Source organism: Myotis lucifugus, unplaced genomic scaffold (assembly GCF_000147115.1).
Source record: "Myotis lucifugus unplaced genomic scaffold, Myoluc2.0 scaffold_26, whole genome shotgun sequence".
NCBI lineage: Eukaryota > Metazoa > Chordata > Mammalia > Chiroptera > Vespertilionidae > Myotis > Myotis lucifugus.
The window spans coordinates 8303698-8322818 of record NW_005871074.1 but is presented as its reverse complement, the minus strand read 5'-3'; the positions used below and the strand labels follow the sequence as shown (position 1 = coordinate 8322818).

The following is a 19121-nucleotide window of genomic DNA, read 5'->3' as shown; positions in this document are numbered from 1 at the left end:
CAGTGAATGAATAAACAAAATGTGGCATATCCACATAATGAAATATTATTCAGCCATTAAAAACAATGAAATACTGAGCCATGTAATAGCACAGAAGAACCTTCAAAACATGCTAAATGAAAGAAGCTATCACAAAAGACCATACATTGTATGATTTCATTGACATGCAATATCCAGCATAGGCACATCTATAGAGCATATCAGTGGTTGCTTAAACTGAGGGAGAGATAGTGACTGCTAACAGGTATAGGGTTTCTTTTTGGGATGATAAAAATGTTCTAAAATTAATTTAGTATATCCATAACTATGGATATACTAAAAAGCATTGAATTATACAGGGGTGGGCAGAAGTAGGTTTACAGTTGTGAGTGTGGAAAAAGTTTATTCTTATTTATTTATTATTGTATTATTTGTCATACGAGCAACTGTAAACCTACTTTTTCCCACCCCTGTATGATCTAAATGGGTGAATTTTATGGTATATGGATTATATCTCAATAAAGGTGTTTACAAAAGAAACCATATAAGATGATATGCAATTGAGTGCAATTTTGTTCGGTTCAGAGAGTACCTGTTTTACAGAAAATTAGGGTTGAGACACTAGTGCCAACAGAAGGCTTCCTGGATGTCTTTGATGATGCGCTTTGAGTAGGGTAGAGTAGGAGGACTCTAGAGAGATGGCTGACAGGCTTGAGCAGAAGTAAGTTTTGTTGTGTGGGGAGAATGCACTTGGTGAAGAGAACAGCCGGACCTGGAGTGGAAGGTAGGGGAAAGAAGGTTGCATGGAGAGGTGGGAATAGATTGTGAGGAACCTTGGATATCAAGCAGGGCTTTAGATTTTATCCTCTATACACAGTGTAAACTTTAAAATTTTTTCATTTATTGATTTTAGAGAGAGAAGGAATGGGAGAGAGAGAGAGAGAGAGAGAGAGAGAGAGAGAGAGAGAGAAACATTGATTTGTCATTCCCCTTATTTATGCATTCATTGGTTGCTTCTTATTTGTCCCCTGACCCACAACCTTGGCATATGGGGACAATGCTCTAACCCCGTGGTCGGCAAACTGCAGCTCTCGAGCCACATGGGACTCTTTGGCCCCTTGAGTGTGGCTCTTCCTAAGCCTTAGGAGTACCCTAATTAAGTTAATAACAATGTACCTACCTATATAGTTTAAGTTTAAAAAATTTGGCTCTCAAAAGAAATTTCAGTCGTTGTACTGTTGATATTTGGCTCTGTTGACTAATGACTTTGCCAACCACTGCTCTAACCCACTGAGCTACCCGGCCAGGGCCCCACAATGTAGGATCTTAATTAGGAGCATAATAGACATAGCGCACCAAGGCCTGGAGCATCAGGGTGAGTTTGAACTCCGGGGGCAAGAAAAAGAAAGCAGGTTTGGAGGCTTTTTGTAGATCATGCAGAAGAGGTTTGTTTGCACATCCCGGTTGGGATGAGTGGGAAGTTAGGAATCCAAGCTGGAATCAGCCAGAGCCAGTCTCAGCAGGGCCAGGTCCCTTTCCTGCTTCCTCTTGGGGACATGCCCATGTTCTCCTTGCTACCTTTTTGTCTCTGGGGCCTGTCAAAATAGGCTGTGATGCCAGCGACTAAGAATTTGAGTTGACCGAGTTTACTGTTTGACCAACGGCTGGTACAGATCACGAGCTGCAAAATGTTTAATCTCTGAGGTCACTGAAGGGAAATGAGATTGGATCAATAGGAGTGTCTGCTGTTTCCTTAAGGGTCAAGTCTGAACTGCTTTTCTTCTACTTTCTTTTGGCAAAACCACAAACCATTAAAAATGGAAAGAATCACATTTTTTTTTTTAGGACCCACAAAAGCTTATTTTTAATCAGTTGTGTGGTCTGCTCACCTTTGTGGTTGGTGTTCTTCTTGACCCGATTCACAAAAATAAATGAATGCTAACCTAGTGGTTTCCAAACCCTTTCAAAGCAACACCCCCCTTTTGATGACTCAGTATTTACCCAATATCTAAGATAGAGCCCTTGGGTTGCAGCCTTGGCACCAAAGCCTGCTTTGAGGCCCCCACCGAGGAAAATTGCTCCCTGGTGCCACCTGTCTTCTTCATTCGCAAGGTTTCTAGTGGACACCTGTTTAGCACTTCAGGATGAGTTCTGTAAAATGAGGGTGGTGAAGGAGGAAAGGGAACTTACAAAGGAAGGCAATGAAGGGACAGTGTGGCTGTGAATGTGTCATTCTTGCATTATCCAGCAGGCATTTATTGGGCAATTCTTGTGTGCCAGGCGCCATACTAGGCATTGGGGATTTAAAGGTAAATATGTCACGTCCCTACCCTCACAACTCAGTTGAGAAAGGGGCTTTTCTTCAGTGTGACAGATGTGATGGGAGGGCCCCTGACCCCAACAGAGTCGGAAAAGGCTTTGGGACAGAGTTACCAGCTGGGCTGAGACCTGGAGGGTGAGTGAACAGAACTAGGTAGAGACATGAGCCCTGCAGGGGGAGGGGGGTGTGAAGAGTCCCCGGTGTGAGCCTCTGATGGTGAACCGTGGTGAGAAATAAGGCTTCCCCAAACAGCGGAGACTAAGTCAGGTGGTAGATCTGAGCTGCAACCAGCACTTTTTTGGTGGGGTGGACACTTGCAGAAGACGCCAGGAGCACACCTGCAGCTCTTAAAGGGAAATAGAACCTGCATTTCCCCCTGGTTAGTGAAGAGGGGGGTGCTCAGGAGATGGGGAACTGCCCGGCATGGTGGACTCCTAGGTGTGTCTAGCTTTAGGCTCTCTTGTCAGTGTGAGTGTGGAGCTGTTGGTGAGAGGGATGGGTGTATGGACAGGATCCCATCAGATCTTGGGAGTTGTGAACCACATGGGCTCCAGGGAAAGGGAGGTGAGGGAGACTGGACATGTGTGTTGGGGGAGGGGAGGAGGAGGGAAAGGTGGTGGGGGAGGTTAGGGGGGAGCCCTGCAGTGGGGAGGAGAAAAGAGCTTTGTGTGCACCGGCTTAGGCTGCCAGCACAAGTGTGGGTTTGGTGGCAGCTGCAGGCCTCCATTCCTAATATAGGCAAAAGCTCCGAGTCTTCTGGCCTGACACCTGTTAGCTAGGGGCTCCCCTGAGCTGACCTCTGCTGGGCTTTCTCTCCCCCATATTCTTCTTATGCATCTGACTCATTGGGGGACCAGAACCCCACCCTGCCATCACTTGAACCAAGAGCCGCCTGGTTGACACATTGCCTTCTCTCAACTTGGGTAGGGGCTGCTAGATTTCTGAGGGTTGGGGGTTTGTTCAGCTGTTACTCGGGGAAAGGGGAAAGGCTGACCTAGCCAGAAGGAAATGGGGTGTTTCTCTGGAAAGTGGCCATTCTTGGCAGGGAACTGAGTGTGTGGGGAGGGGCCACTCTGGACACAGAGAAGTCCTGGGGAGGGCTGGCCGTGTCCCCCTAGGATGGAGGGAAATGAAATGTGAACCGCTTAATGCTGCTGCAGCTGCTTCCTAACTTTTCCTCTTTCTACCTTTGACTTTTGGAGGAGGGGGGTAGAGAAGAAGAGATGGGGGTTCCCAGGTAGCCAGCCATTTCCTGACTGACCCATATTCCAGTCCCCACCTCCCCAGCTCTGTGGCCCCTGGGATGTGGCAGCTCAGTGCCTCTAGCGTAATTCCCTTTGTCTCTCCCTCCTCCCCTCTCCCTCTCTTCCTCTCCGGTCCCTTGGTTCCTCTTCCCGGCCCCTGTGGTGGCTGCAGCCCAGCCCTGGGGAGCCCCTGTGGAAGTGGAGTCCTTCCTGGTCCACCCTGGTGACCTGCTGCAGCTCCGCTGTCGGCTGCGGGACGATGTCCAGAGCATCAACTGGCTGCGGGACGGGGTACAGCTGGTGGAAAGCAACCGTACCCGCATCACAGGGGAGGAGGTGGAGGTGCGGGATTCTGTGCCCGCTGACTCCGGCCTCTACGCTTGCGTGACCAGCAGCCCCTCGGGCAGCGACACCACCTACTTCTCCGTCAATGTCTCAGGTTGGTAGCCATGCCCTGCCCTCACCTTCTTCCTGGTTCCCCCCTTCCACCCCTCTCTGCTAGTCTCAGGGGGAGGTGAATCTCCTCCCCTTCCATGACCTGCCCCCCATTCTGCTTCAGAAACTGCTGCCCACTAACATTGCTCCCTGCCCGCCGCGCGGCTTAGCTCTCAGAGGGGTGGCCAGGGGGTGTGGGCCCCAGGCTTCTCAGATCTACCTGGGAGGTGATTGCTGATACTCTTGGGGCAGTCGAACACTGGTTTCTCCACCACAGCTGGCCCAGATTCCAGGGTGCTGCGTAGGGCTCAGCCAGCCTCCACCCTGTCATTCCCTTGCCATTTGGACTTGGTGCTTGGTTTAGTGATTAGAGCCCCAGAAAACGTTGTGAGGTCCCCGCTGTGATGGGGAAGGATCCAGATGCACCGCCATATCCACAGGGGTTACAGAAAAGATCTGTGCCCCCAGCTTCTGGAGCAATTAGGGCAGCCAGGGAACCCTAGAGCTCTGTGACTTTGGGAATCTGCCACGTTTAGAATGCAACTTTCACAAAAGCAGGATGAAACAAAAAAGAATTGAAATTTCCTTTATGCCATTAGTGAACCTCCGGGTGCACGCTTGGCACCTGCCCCACTTAGAACCTGCCCCTAACAGGGACTTGACACCTCTATTTCCCTCCAGACACCGAAAGCGCTAGCAAGGACTAGGAAAGATCTGGCATACGCCCCAATTGGTGGTCACATGTGTGTCGAACCTCTTAAAAGGGATGGATACTTGTTGGGGAGAGGTGATGGCAGCTGTGGACTGTGTATTAGGCTCCCTATCTGCTCTGGCAAAAAGAGCAGCTTCCAAACCTTAGCAGATGCATGCTAGAAAAATTCCAACTGTAAGTTGTTCATGGCTTTGGAAATAGCTTCTGGCCTCAGTGTGTCTAGATCTGTCTGATTTCCCAGTGGTTAGCAGGCCAAAGGAGGATACAGGTTCCCTGGGTGCTAGTTCTGAGACCCAGCACATCCATGGTACCATGAGCGGGGAGAGCCTCTGAATGCCGGGTGGTATTAAACTAAAGAGGCCCGCTGCCCCTGATGAAGTGTAAAGAGCTCTGGGCAGAGACGGGCAGTGAATTAGGTTGGGGAAGGAAAGGGACAAGCATAGAGCGTGCAGTTCTTAGTGAACCGTTTCTCTCCCACTGACAGAGAGAGAGTCGCTGAGGGCCTGGGGGTCGGTACGGGGGAGGTGGCTGCGTTCATCTATCACTGGACTGGCCTTTACTAGTATGTGTAGGGGCTGTGGATATGGATGGAAATCTAGAGGAACCTCTCCCTCTGGAGGGACCTCAGAGCCCCTTCTCCTTCTCGTAGATGCTCTCCCCTCCTCGGAGGACGACGATGACGATGATGACTCCTCTTCAGAGGAGAAAGAGACAGATAACACCAAACCAAACCGTATGCGTGAGACACTGTTTCCTACCTTACTGCCCTTCGGGTCTGGCTGTTGGGTTGGGTGGGAAGCGGGAGTTCAGGCGATTGGAGCACGGGAGGAGGAGCGGGCACATGGAGTGACGATGCTTGGCAGTGGGATCCCTTGGGCGTCCTGATCACTGCAGGCATTGTTCACAAGTGTTGGGCAGGTGGGCAGGGCGTCTCCAGGTCCTGGCCTGGGCCCTTGCTCCTGAGCCTGACCAGCCCCGCCTGTCTCTCTTGGCTTTTCCTGGGCAGCCGTGGCTCCGTACTGGACGTCTCCAGAAAAAATGGAAAAGAAACTGCACGCAGTACCAGCTGCCAAAACAGTCAAGTTCAAATGCCCTTCCAGTGGGACTCCTAACCCCACACTGCGCTGGTTGAAAAATGGCAAAGAATTCAAACCTGACCACAGGATTGGAGGCTACAAGGTATGTGTGTCTGTATGAGCGTTAGAGTAGAAACGGGAGAAGCTGGTTAAAGAAATCCTTATTCTATGCCTTTACTTGTTTCAAATAATGCTTTCTAACTATAGAAGTAATACATTTTATAAACATTTCAAATACAAAAATGTGCAAATGGAGTTGAATTTTTCAGTCTTTTTTCTCTGTATATGGTTTTTAGTCAGTTAATTTCACCGTGTATGTACTTTCTTTCCGTGTCATATATTAACATTATAGCATGAGTCTTTTGCCATGCATTTTAAAGATAACTTTTCACAAGTGCGTAATATTCCATTATTAAAATGTCCAGTAATTTGATGAACTATTTTGTGCTACTAGTTGTTTTCTAGTTTTTCAATATTATAATTAATATCACAGTTAGTATCTTTGTACTTAAATGTTTGTCGGCATTTTTAAATGTTCTTCCTTAGGATAGATTGCTAGAAGTGAAATTACTAATTCAAAGTGCTAGCATTTTCTTTAAGCCCTTGATGCATATTACTCGGTTACCTTTTTCCTGGTAATTAGATTATTTTTTTTAATTTATTCACATTTATTACATGAACATTTCTTTGAACACATGTCTTTCCAGAGAGTATACTAGGCAAGAGAGAGTTCAAAGTACAATGGGAAGATATAACATTTTTATTGTGACATTTGCTCTAATGGAGGATGATATGGGTAATGAGTTGAGTATAGCCTTATTTTATTTTTAAATTTTATTTTATTGTGGTAACAATTACTTTCTTAAAAAGAGAAATTAATTTGCCCTCCCATAACAAAGCATGAGAATAAGCTCACTAGACCTTTGCCCCCAGATTTAATAAGTGAAAATATCTTGTTTTCTTGTATGTTATTTTGCTTGTCAACAGACTTAGAATTTTCTTATGTTAATGAACGATTTCCATTTCCTGTTGTGTAAATTGTCCATGTTCTCTGCCCATCTACGTTGTAGGAAGAACATCTTCATTGGAACCTCTTTTTTTGAGTCTCTGATCCTCCTCATAGTCCCTGTTTCTCTCCCATCCCCACCTCGCTGCTCTTTTCTCATTAATCCGATTAAGAAAAGAACAGGAGAGCAGGAAAAATAGGGGAACGTTTTAAATGTTGCTATGTATAAGACACTGTGCTGTGAGTGGTACAAGACAGCGCTCCTGCCGTAAAGAATTTCAGTCTCAGGAGGGCAGGTGTCCATGAGCGCTGTCAAGAAAAGCAGGCTGTGACCAGTGCTTCATTAGAGGGACAGTGAGAACAACGCTGACCCCTGATCGGGCTGGAGGAGCCGGCTTTTGAAGTGAGACATCAAGGGCAGACAGGGCCAGGCTCTTCCCGGGGAGCCAGACCCGCACAGGAACAGCCTGGATAGAGCGCAGCATTTGGGAAAGTTCTCGGTGTATTTGGGGGAGTGCAGAAGGCACATTTGTCCAGGTCATGATGGCCTTGGCTGTTGTGGGCAGACATCCAGAGTTTGTGAATGGGCTGGGGTGGGCAGACCTGCCTTGTCCTGCCTCCCGGTGCTGCATGGGCCCTGTGCTCTGCTCAGATTGGAGGGTGAGTGCCAGGGGGCGCCCATGCCGCCATGCGGCTTCCGCCTGCATTTTCCTCCGCCCTCAGTGGAGCCCTTCGGCATGTTTCCCCTCAGGTCCGTTATGCCACCTGGAGCATCATCATGGACTCCGTGGTGCCTTCTGATAAGGGCAACTACACCTGCATTGTGGAGAACGAGTACGGCAGCATTAACCACACCTACCAGCTTGACGTTGTGGGTAAGAATGCCAATGGCGGCAGGAGGGAGCTTAGAGGAGAGAGCGCAGGGGCGTTGAGAAACCAGCCATGAGGTCCAGCTTTAGTTAGGGATAGAGCCGGGATGGTGGAGGCACTTTATAGCTCTGTCACTTTAAGCAGGTCACTTTCCTCTTTGTGCCTCACGTATCTGTAAATAGAGTCAAGAGGATCAGATCGTGCTGTGACTCACTACGCAAAGTGAAAGGTGCTGTTGATAGTCTCTCCTGAAAGAGGGGACTGGAGTAGGGATGTGAAATTCAGCATAACAGTGGCTCTTGCTTCGTGAATGTCAGCAGTGTGCTACACACTTAAACACGTCACCTGCAATTCTCCTGGCACCCCCGCAAGGCAGGCACTGTTGTTCCTGCTGTACAGAACAAACGGGCTCAGGGAGGTCCATGCTGACTCCAGGGCATCGCCTGAGACCCGAAGGGCTGTTCCGACTGCCTATTCCTTGCAGACAGTCTGAATCTCATTCTAGGAATCTTAAGGTAAAGAGTTTCACAACCAGCATTCTTTCTTGGTTTTGAGGAGATGGTCTAAAAAGAAGCTTCTGGGCCATCCAGCATTTCCAACAAGCTTGTAGGTGATGCTAGGCTGCTTCTCTTGGACCACACTCGTAACAGCAAGAGGCTAAGTGACTTCCCTTTGTGGTCTTTGGGATGCTGTCTGTCAGCATTCCTGACAAACCTGTCCTCTCCCTTCCTCCACAGAGCGGTCCCCTCACCGGCCCATCCTGCAGGCAGGGTTGCCTGCCAACAAGACCGTGGCCCTGGGCAGCAATGTGGAGTTCATGTGTAAGGTGTACAGTGACCCACAGCCCCACATCCAGTGGCTAAAGCACATCGAGGTGAATGGGAGTAAGATTGGTCCGGACAACCTGCCTTATGTCCAGATCTTGAAGGTAACCTGGACCCCAGACTCTGTGGGCTGGGTGCTGGGGAAGGAGACCAGTATTTCCTGGGACCCAAGTGGCTGTGGTCTGGCTCCATGCCCACGATTGGGACTCATCCCTTACCCTTTCGGTGCACATGCTCCATCTTAAATAGGGACCTAGCCACATTCCCCAGGACTAGTAACGGGTCACAGAATGGAGGTGTGATGGGAGGTGGTTGGGCATTGCTGGTTCCTAAAGACCTTTGAGAGTGACTTCTGGGTCAGCTACTCAAGGAAGGCCTTCGGAGGCCTGCTCAGGACCATAGCCCTTCCAGCAAGCATTTCCCCGTCTCGGTCCTCTTTTCCAAGTCACGTTCTTTCTGGCAAGTAGGGTGACTGATAAGGGCACGGCTTAATTAGAGTTGAAACAGCAAATGCCACAGGTAAATTCTAAGCAGCATGAGGAGTAATGGCATTTTCTTCCTTTTTCCTGTCACTCCCAGACATTTGATTGTCCCTGAATGCTCCATTAATCCAGGGAAGGTAATTGCCTAATTCTCCAGTGGATCTTGCAACAGGAAGTAACCAGAAGCTGGGAAAGTGGTTTACCTCCTGGTCCCAGAGTTAGACCTCATCCTCCCCTCCCTCGGCTGTCCCAGAGATTTACTGGCCATCCCTTCTCTTCACTACCGGTGCTGAAACTGCCGTGTGGGAAACGGACTGTCCCTGGCCATTCATAGTCCCTGCCGTGGTCTTGTTCAGTATAAACAGCATTTGATTGGGGGCAGTGCTTTTTTTTTTTTAGTTTATTTTGCAGTCAAATGCTTCAGACTTCTTTTGTCCTCCTAAAAAGGGAAAGATGATAAATCTCAATGTCTCTGTTGCCTTAGCTCCCTGTCTTCACATCACACGGGAGCAAAGTATGGCCACATCTCAGTGTTTGCCCAACTGACTGGCGTGTCGTTGGTTTGTTCCAGCATTCGGGGATTAATAGCTCGGATGCGGAAGTGCTGACCCTGTTCAATGTGACAGAGGCCCAAAGCGGGGAGTATGTGTGTAAGGTTTCCAATTATATTGGTGAAGCTAACCAGTCTGCGTGGCTCACTGTCACCAGACCTGTGGCAAAAGGTAATGGGGAGATGGACGGGGCCCTGTGCTGGGAATTGGACTTCGGCCCCAAGCTGCTGGGGCCGGTGGGGAAGCCAGCACCCAGCTCTCCCTGTTATCCTGCTGTGTTTCTAGTGCCCAGAGCCATGGAAAAATACCCGGCCTGGGAGGCTGGTTTGGTTTGGTTCTGTGTTGGTGTCTGCTCCCTCTGTGCCTCCTGTGTGTCCCTTGGCTGTGTGTGCATCACAGGACAGTCTTGCTGCACTACATTCGTGCAGACTGGAGGTCTGAGTGGTGGATATGAGAAGGGACCGGGCATTCCGTAGGGAACCACCATCCTCAGGCTGTGTGTGTGTGTGTGTGTGTGTGTGTGTGTGTGTGTGTGACTGCAGCACCCTTTCCATCCCTCCTGTGTGCGCCCTTTGACTTTCTTTACCTGAAACCAAACCCGCCGGGCCCCATTTCTCCATGCTGCCCACCGCCCGCATGCTTGGATGGGCCAGGGGCTGCCAGCGTCTGGTGAAGGGTCGTAACCAGCCCGCGGCGTCGCAGGTCTGCCGGAGTTCCTCCTCAGGGTCTCACTCTCTTCCTCTAACAGGTCTCGCTGCCTGGTGGTTTTGTTTGTTCGTTGTCGCAAAGGAGACGCTGGGGAGCATCTCTTCCTCTGGTTACCCACCCCCTCTTTCTTCCTCCCTCTCTCTGTGTCTCTTAGAGGTCTCATGTCCGGTGCTTGTCCATTTTGCTTCCGTTGTCTCTTCTAGACTGCCGGAGTTAATACCACCGACAAAGAGATGGAAGTGCTTCACTTAAGGAATGTCTCCTTTGAGGACGCGGGGGAGTATACGTGCTTGGCGGGTAACTCTATCGGACTCTCCCATCACTCTGCATGGTTGACCGTTCTGGAAGGTATACACTGTACTTCTCCTCTCGATGTCCTGCCCTCGCCACGGGCACGGGGGGACCATGCATTGCGGGGCTGGGGGAGACACAGAGGCAGGAGAGGTCGAGGAATGGGCTCCGGGGGCCGGTAGGCGGCTCCAGCCATTTGTCCAACCGTGAGAGTCGATTCCTCAGGCTCCCACAGGAGCTTTCCTCGTTTGCAAGAACACGGAGGCCTCCCACCTGTACACCTGCATCTGGCTCTCCCCTGGGCCCACGTAATGCATGCATGAGATCTGGATTTAACCTTGACCGGGCTCTCCTTCAGGGCGGGCTCCTTCCATCCTTCGGTCCAGCGACTGTCCCTGACTTGTCTGGCCCCCCAAAGTCTCAGAGGGCCCCACTTCTCCTCTGACTGAGTGTAGGCGCTCTAAAGAGGGGCTTGCTGGCAGTGCTAGCCCAGCCTCCTGTACGGCCGCCCTCTGATCTCAGGAGAGGTTCTACCCAGTTGAGTGGACTTGAGCCGAGTGAGGCCTAGTCACAGGGCTGCTGGTGCCCGTGTATCCTCTTTGAGTCTGTGTGTTGGGCCAGGAAGGAAGGAGCCCGCAGCCTGTTCCGGGTGGTGGGCTGGTGACTGCAGGGCTGGAGTTGGTTGTCGCTGCCTCTCTGAGGGTCCTGCATGTGGGTCTGGGCGCTGTGCTGTTCTTGTTGCTGCTCACACTGCCCTCTCTTCTCCCTCCTCCTCTGCCCTGCTTGCCCTCCAGGGTCTGATAACGCCCCTGCTCGAGGCAGAGAAGTGTTCTGTTTTTGTCCTTGTCACTGTCTTTGTCAGCGTGTGCTCCCACTCACTTGTCTTCGTTTCTCAATGCTGGGGAAAGAGAAAAACAGAAACACTTCTTGGTATCAGCTCTGCAGTCTCCTTGTCAGGCCTGAAGTTCTCTTGGGGCTCAGTCAGGGTCACACCAGTGCCTCTTCAGGGAGGTCTTGCCTCTGGGCTGGCTGGAGTGTTTTAAAGGGGAGGGTTGGGGGAAGGCTGTGGAAGGGAAAGGGATGTGCACACTGGTGAGGATGGTGTGTTCTCCGCAGCCAGCGCTGTGGGTGCTGGATGTAAGCCATTCTCATGTGGGAGGGAACAGTGCATTGAATGGATGGGCCTCTGTGGGAACGGGGTGAATTCTAAGTGGAAGATGGAAGAACAGAATAGAGCATGCCCCCTCAGTTTGAGGAGTTAGGGGCTGTGGGTAGTATTCCCAAGAACTGCAGAAACATTTACACTTCTCATCTCGAGCAGTGCAGACACGTTGGGAAATTAGTCAGTTTTGCCTGTGGTTTGGCTAGGTGTAAATATTTACACATCTGACCTGAGACAGATGACAGAAGTGAAAGGTGAGATATGAAGTGAGGACATAGGCACACTCTTTCCTCCCACTCTCATTTGTCCTCCTGCAAGTGCCACTATAAGCCAGGCGCTGTGGGCTACAGAAAAATAACCAAGGTGCCATCCCCACCCTCAGACCGTCAGAGACAAGATGGTCAGTCTGCCCCAGGTGATAGGTGTGTGCACACCGAGCTGAGGCGCTGCAGAGAAGGGCCACGTGCTTTCATGAGGAGGCTGAGAAAGGCACCCAGAGGGATGCCATCCGCCCCTTGCAGGGTACCTGGTTCCCGTGTAGCCCACCAGTCCAGCTGAGCAAAGGGCTCCTGAATTCATGAGGATGGGCCACGTGTAGCAAGATGGTTCTAGCTCATCCCTCCTGGAGGATGCGGGTCAGGATCAGCAAGCTCCAAGGAGCACGAGATACCTGATCTGCTCCATGCCAGAGCCCCAATCCTAGCTAGGATTCTTCTCTGCCCTCAAGATCCCCAGAGGAAAGGAGATGGGTGTTGTTTGTCTTATGGAGCTAGGAGCTAGGGATCCTAGTGGGCTGGGCCCCCGGAGCTTGCTAACACCCTATTCACACTGACTCAGCCCTGGAAGAGAGACCCGCAGTGATGACCTCGCCCCTGTACTTGGAGATCATCATCTACTGCACAGGGGCCTTCCTCATCTCCTGCATGGTGGGGTCTGTCATCATCTACAAGATGAAGAGTGGCACCAAGAAGAGCGACTTCCATAGCCAGATGGCCGTGCATAAGCTGGCCAAGAGCATTCCTCTGCGCAGACAGGTAACAGAAAGTAGATAGGGGATTTGCACGCTCTGCCTCCCTTCTCTCCCTGTGCCCCCCAGGGGCTTCTCGAGGAACCTCTAACTGCTTGCCTCCCCACTGTCCCCAGCCTACTGCTTCCAGCTTTGCTTTCTGGCTGTGGGCCAGGGGCAGGGGAATGTCCTGACCCAGGTGCTCCCTTGTCAGGTGCCCAGCCCATGAATTCCAGATGCCCACCATACCCCAGCTGCAAGTCCCCTGCCCACCGGGCACATGGATCGGGAGAAAGTCCTAGCTGGGGCAAATGTGCATTGGCTACTGCACGTTGGAACTATCCCTAAAGGCCAGTTAGAGGTGCAAAGATACAGAATAGAAAGGAAGACCTGAATTGGGTCCCAAGATGCCCTCTCCTGTGTGCCCACCCTCCCCTCCTCCAAGGAACTGGAACAGAAGGTGAAGGCTGTAAGAGGAGGGAACGTTCATGCAGAACTATGCTAATTATGGGAGGCGCTTTGAAAGTTAGAAATCCATAATCAGAGGCGGGGTTTTTACAGAGTCAGGACAGGATAGAGCTGTTGTTGCAGTGATCATTTCTGTCCGTTTGGGAGAGGTACGTAAGGTCTGTTCGTGTTAAAGGTGAGTTCACTGAAGCCCAGTAAGGTTAGTTGGTGGCAAAAGAAGTCCGATTTAGACCTTCGGCCTTCTGACCTCTTGTGGTCTCTCTGCCCCTCTGCCTGGGAAGGGACATCAGGTAACAGATTATCCCTCTGCCACTGGTGAAAAGCCCTGACTAGCAGTTGGAAGAATCTGCGTCACTCCCCGCCTCCTCGCTAGAAGGGTGACCTAACGCTTCCCTGTAGGTGTCGGCTGACTCCAGCGCATCCATGAACTCGGGGGTTCTGCTCGTGCGGCCCTCACGCCTCTCCTCCAGCGGAACCCCCATGCTGGCTGGGGTCTCTGAGTATGAGCTTCCCGAAGACCCTCGCTGGGAGCTGCCTCGAGACAGGTAATTCTCTCAGCTTGTGAGGTAGTCCCCTGCGTGTAATTCTGACGGTGGGAGTTGTATGTACGGAGACCTTCTAGGGAGTGAAGGTGCACCAGGTGTATCCAGAAGTAATTTCCACCCACTTGGGTGAAATATGGAGAAGTAGTGATGGGATGCCCTTGAACTTCACCAGCCCCATCTTACACCACCCTTTGTTTCCCCAAAGACTGGTTCTAGGCAAACCCCTGGGAGAGGGCTGCTTTGGGCAGGTGGTGTTGGCAGAGGCCATTGGCCTGGACAAGGACAAACCCAACCGTGTGACCAAAGTGGCTGTGAAGATGTTGAAGTGTAAGTGATGCTTCCGTCCTGGTAAAAACGGCCCCTTCCCTTGCCGAGCGAACTGTGGGCCTTGGGCCAAGTGGAACACCCTCTCTGGTGCTCTTTCCTTGCCCACACCTGCTACACGCCTGCCTAGGGTGGCCTGGGAGTGGAGGGGGCACTCTGCCCCCTGAGATTGCCATGACCTGGGGCCAGCCTGGGTTGTGGTCAGCTGTTCATTCTAAATCCATTGCTAGCTAATTGTCCTTACCATATCCGCTGCTCCACTCAGCGCCACATTTCCACAATGGCTGTCATGAGAGGGAAGGGAAAGGGGAGGAGAGAAGCCACTCGAGGAGAAAAGGGACGCTTTGGGCATACACCTCACCTCATCCCCGTCCCTTAGCTTTTCTCCTGTCGCCCTCCCTCCCAAAGTAAATGAGTCTCCTCCCCTTCTCTTGTTTGTGTGCAAAGCGGATGCAACAGAGAAAGACCTGTCTGACCTGATCTCAGAAATGGAGATGATGAAGATGATCGGGAAGCACAAGAACATCATCAACCTGCTGGGGGCCTGCACACAGGATGGTAGGCACTGAGCCAGGCCGCGCTCCCACCCGCTCTGGGGGAGGGTCTCAGATGGGAACCTGGGCCTGCTGCTCCCATACAGTATCTGCCAGGGAGAAGATACTGAGCTGGGGTATCGGTGACCAGGCATCTGTTAGCCATGCAGGGAAGCGGCATAAGGAGAGAGGCAGGGTTAGCAGTAGTTGGAATGTATGGGGTCTGAGCTGATTCCCCTTTGTATTCATCTGAGAATACAGGTACCTAGATTCAAAGACACTGTGTGGATAGGAACAGGTGAGTAATAATAGTGGTCGAGATTAGGGCTATTAATCCCAGTTTTGTTTGGTAGCTTTCTGGACTATGCTGGGAAGAATTAGTTCCCTGACTCTCTCTGAGCAGTGGAATGAATTTCCCTGGTTCCCTAGAGGGGAGCTTAGGTCAGGGTGTGCCATTGGCTGTGGGGTTTTCTCCAGGTGAAGCGAAACCTGCGTACTGGCCTGATGGCCTCTCCATCCACACTCCCTCCCCCTGCCCCCCAGGTCCTTTGTACGTCATCGTGGAGTATGCCTCCAAGGGCAACCTCCGCGAGTACCTGCAGGCCCGGAGGCCTCCTGGGCTGGAATACTGTTACAACCCCAGCCACAACCCCGAGGAGCAGCTCTCCTCCAAGGACCTGGTATCCTGCGCCTACCAGGTGGCCCGAGGCATGGAGTATCTCGCCTCCAAGAAGGTATGGCACCTGCCGGCTCCCCTGGGTGATGTCGGGGTAGGAACAGATGTCCAGCTTATGACTTTCTGTCCTTGGTGGAATGGTAGACTGAGCACTGACTGACTCTATGTGCTGTCTTAGGCTCTCAGGAGACACCAAAGTCAGGAGAGCCAGTGTAACCTGTGTGGCGTGGGCTAGGTTCAGATCTGTGCACTGCCACTTTCTGAGCAGCCTCGGGCAGCTACTTAACATTTTCTGTTTCTTCAAATATAAAGTAACGATTATGGGAGAAATATGAAGAGTGAGAGTGTTAAGGACCAGTTTTGGGTGCTCAGTAAATGCTGGCTTTGGGCCCCAGCCCAGTGCAGTTATGCTGGGCCTGGGGAGATGGGGCTCGTGAGCACACTTCCGTATAGATTGGATAGCAGCATCAAGGTTCACCTTTCCGGGTACAGATCCAAAGCTAAGAGTTGGAAGGACCAGGAGAGGAGGCAAATACAGGGGGGCTTGCTAAAGTGATCGAGAAGCCGGGAGCTGGGGGTGTTTGAATGGCTGAGTCTGAAGTGGAGAAGAGGGACCTTGTAGCAGGGAACTGGCATGTTTAGGAGGTGAGCAGTGTAGCAGGAGAAAGCCTGGGAGTAGCTGGGCCTGCCTGCCAGCTGCAAAGAGAGTGCTGGAGTGCAGTGTGACTCAGACAGCTGGACGCGGATACGTGTCTACAGTTTTATGGCCTCACCTGCATCCCACCGTCTCTCTCCCATCTCTTCCTCCCCCGGCTTCCCCTCCTGTCTCCACAGTGCATACACCGAGACCTGGCTGCCAGGAATGTCCTGGTGACGGAGGACAACGTGATGAAGATCGCGGACTTTGGCCTCGCTCGGGACATTCACCACATCGACTACTATAAAAAGACAACCAATGTAAGTGCTGACGAGGCCACTAGGTGCATGTCCTCTGCCCCAAGACTCTGCTGTGCCAGGCTTTCTCCCCTGTGCACTTCTCTGCTGTAGCCCAGGGCAGGTGGCTTTGCCTGAGAAACTGTGGTGGGATGAGCTGAATGTGTGCATTCCTTCCCACGTCCAGTCCCTCACGTATCCCCCTCCCTCCCTCCTTCCCTACTCCCTCATTGCTCTGCCCTGGGCCACCCCAACTTCCCCATGCTGCTTGCAGGGCCGACTGCCTGTGAAGTGGATGGCACCCGAGGCATTGTTCGACCGGATCTACACCCACCAGAGTGATGTGTGAGTTTGACACGGGCAATTGCCAGGGACACTTGGGATAGAAAATGTCTGGTACAATAGAGTCCTGTCCTCCCCTCTGAATTGAAGAGGGTCTCCTTCTATTTCGAGGAGAAAACAAAACAATATGTAGTATATAACCATTTACTTTGTTCCTGGCGGTGGAAAGGCCCATCTGTTTTCTGCTCCCCCCTGGTATTCCCCTGGGAATTAAGGGTTTTCGTTGGAGAGGGTGGGTTCGGGATGAGTATCTGACATGCTGGGGAAGGAGAGATGGAAAGGATTTTAGGTTGGCCCATTTCTGTGCCCACAACACCCATGGGCTCTGTGCTCATCCACAGGTGGTCTTTTGGGGTGCTCCTGTGGGAAATCTTCACTCTGGGAGGCTCCCCGTATCCTGGCGTGCCTGTGGAGGAGCTGTTCAAGCTGCTGAAGGAGGGTCATCGTATGGACAAGCCCAGCAACTGCACCAACGAGCTGTAAGCATGAGAAGATGCCCAAGGTCCTGAGCTAGGCCCTGGAGGCCGAGCGGGTTTGCCGGGAAGAGGAAGAAAAGGGGTGTTTAGCTAGAGAAAACAGCCACTCCTGGTCACTCCTCCCACAGTTCCTCCTCTGTAAGCTACTTAATCTCTCCACTTACGTGTTTCCTCCCCCGACCTTACAATCCTGCCGCAGGTACATGATGATGCGGGATTGTTGGCACGCAGTACCCTCTCAGAGGCCTACCTTCAAGCAGCTGGTAGAAGACCTGGACCGCATTGTGGCTTTGACCTCCAACCAGGTGAGGCTGTCCCGTGCTAGCCCTTCAGTCGTCATCACTTAGGTGCGTCTCTGTGAATTAAACTGCCGCAGGGAGAGAGTGCTGATCCGTCGCTCTTCTGTTTCTCCCGTCACAGGAGTATCTGGACCTGTCAATGCCCCTGGACCAATACTCTCCCAGCTTTCCCGACACCCGAAGCTCTACCTGCTCCTCGGGGGAAGATTCTGTCTTCTCTCATGAGCCGTTGCCTGAGGAGCCCTGTCTGCCCCGACACCCAGCCCAGCTTGCCAATGGCGGACTCAAACGACGCTGACTAGCACCCCAGCACTGCCCTCCCCAAACTCCATCATCAGCTGTACTCACCCATCACTCCCCACAGGACTCACTGCCTCCCCTTTGCCCCTTCCCTGCTGGCGGGAGCCAGCTGCCTACCTGAGGCCTTCACCCCACTGAGTTCGCCTCTCTTCCTCCTCCTCCTCTCAACCTGCTTATGAGAGAGAGGAGTAGGGAGGCTGGTACTTGCTGATGGCCACTCCGTTCCCTCCCCAATGGTGGACCAAGACCCCTCCCCGCCACCTGGCACTGCCTGGAGGGGTGGGAGTGGGAGGTAAGCGTGCTGAGCAGGCAGGCTGGCGAGAGCTGACAGAGCTTTCTCGTGTTGGTTTTGTCTGCTTCACCGCCACCCATAAGCCCTTGTGTTCCGATAGCAGGTGCCTCGTCCTCAAGGCTACAGTAGTAGGGAGGGGAAGTCTCTGCTTCGGGCCTTGGTTGAAGGCAACCTCTGCTTCAGAGAGATGGTGCCATTGGCTTATTAATTCTGATACTAATTTGCTTTGCTGACCAAATACCTGGTACCAGAGGACAGGGAGGCGAAGGCTGGGAGCAGTGCCGTGGCCCTGGGGCCCAGCCCCAACTGGGGGCTTTGTACATAGCTATGAAGAAAACACAAAGTGTATAAATCTGAGTATATATTTACATGTCTTTTTAAAAGGGTTGTTACCAGAGATTTACCCACTGGGTAAGATGCTCCTGGTGGCTGGGAGACATCAGTTGCTATATATTAAAAACAAAGAAAAAAGAAAAAAAAAGGAAAATGTTTTTTAAAAGGTCATATATTTTTTGCTACTTTTGCTGTTTTATTTTTTTAAATTATGTTCTAAACCTATTTTCAGTTTAGGTCCCTCAAATAAAAATTGCTGCTGCTTCATTTTTATATGGGCTGTGTGACAAGGGAGAGAATGTCAACCGAAAAGGAGCAAAAATGATGGGCCCTGGTCTGTGTCTGTCCAGAGGGCCCTGCACATTCCCTGCAGTTTCCTCCTAACCTCTTCCTTTTAGGTCCTGGACTGAGACCTCCGGACAAAACGCTCACCTCTTGGATGCTTTTGGAAAGGCAGGAAAAGAAGACATCTGCGTAGTGAGCGGGAACCTCCTGTCAGTGCACCAGAGGTGCCTGGGCCAAAGCCAAGACCCCTCCCCCCTGCAGCCCTCAACCACAAATTGTTTCCTCAGGGGAAACTGGTGGGGTCGGGCAGGTCAGAGGGTCAGAGAGGGAGCTGGGAGCCTCTCTCAGAATAGCCAAGGCGTAGAACTAAAGAGGTGGAGGAAAGCTAAGGATGATTCCGACAGGGGCGTGCAGAAACTCAGACCCAGATTTGCATCTACGCCCTCTGTGCGCGTGTGGTTTTGCCTGTGCTGCTGTGGAAGGAGAAGCTTGTCACCTAGGACGAGGTCTACATTAAAGTCCCTTGCTTCATATTTTCCAGCCTGCTCTGTGTTTGTGATCCTCCCCCACACCAGTCCCCACGTGACCAAACTGCATGCATTGGGACTATCACAGATCTTGGCTTCCTATAGTTCTTCCTGTACAAACC

General features: G+C 51.7%; 1 protein-coding gene across 8 annotated transcripts in view; it reads left to right on the top strand.

Annotated features, from left to right (window-relative positions):
* FGFR1 (fibroblast growth factor receptor 1) overlaps window positions 1-19005 on the top strand; it is a 39090-nt gene extending 20085 nt beyond the window's left edge. The window contains exons 2-17 of one of the 8 annotated variants that reach the window (XM_023751892.1): window positions 3716-3982; window positions 5340-5423; window positions 5697-5869; window positions 7524-7647; window positions 8380-8570; window positions 10411-10555; window positions 12498-12694; window positions 13534-13679; window positions 13885-14006; window positions 14451-14561; window positions 15080-15270; window positions 16047-16169; window positions 16420-16490; window positions 16829-16966; window positions 17163-17268; window positions 17384-19005. In XM_023751892.1, coding sequence (XP_023607660.1) covers window positions 3716-3982; window positions 5340-5423; window positions 5697-5869; window positions 7524-7647; window positions 8380-8570; window positions 10411-10555; window positions 12498-12694; window positions 13534-13679; window positions 13885-14006; window positions 14451-14561; window positions 15080-15270; window positions 16047-16169; window positions 16420-16490; window positions 16829-16966; window positions 17163-17268; window positions 17384-17560 — 2366 coding nt within the window. In that variant the 3' untranslated portion in view covers window positions 17561-19005. Of the gene's footprint in view, window positions 1-3715; window positions 3983-5339; window positions 5430-5696; window positions 5870-7523; window positions 7648-8379; window positions 8571-10410; window positions 10556-12497; window positions 12701-13533; window positions 13680-13884; window positions 14007-14450; window positions 14562-15079; window positions 15271-16046; window positions 16170-16419; window positions 16491-16828; window positions 16967-17162; window positions 17269-17383 lie in introns of all 8 variants that reach the window. The other 7 variants (XM_014453629.1, XM_014453630.1, XM_006086246.2 and 4 more) reach the window with 7 other exon arrangements.
* The last annotated feature ends 116 nt before the right edge of the window (window positions 19006-19121 follow it).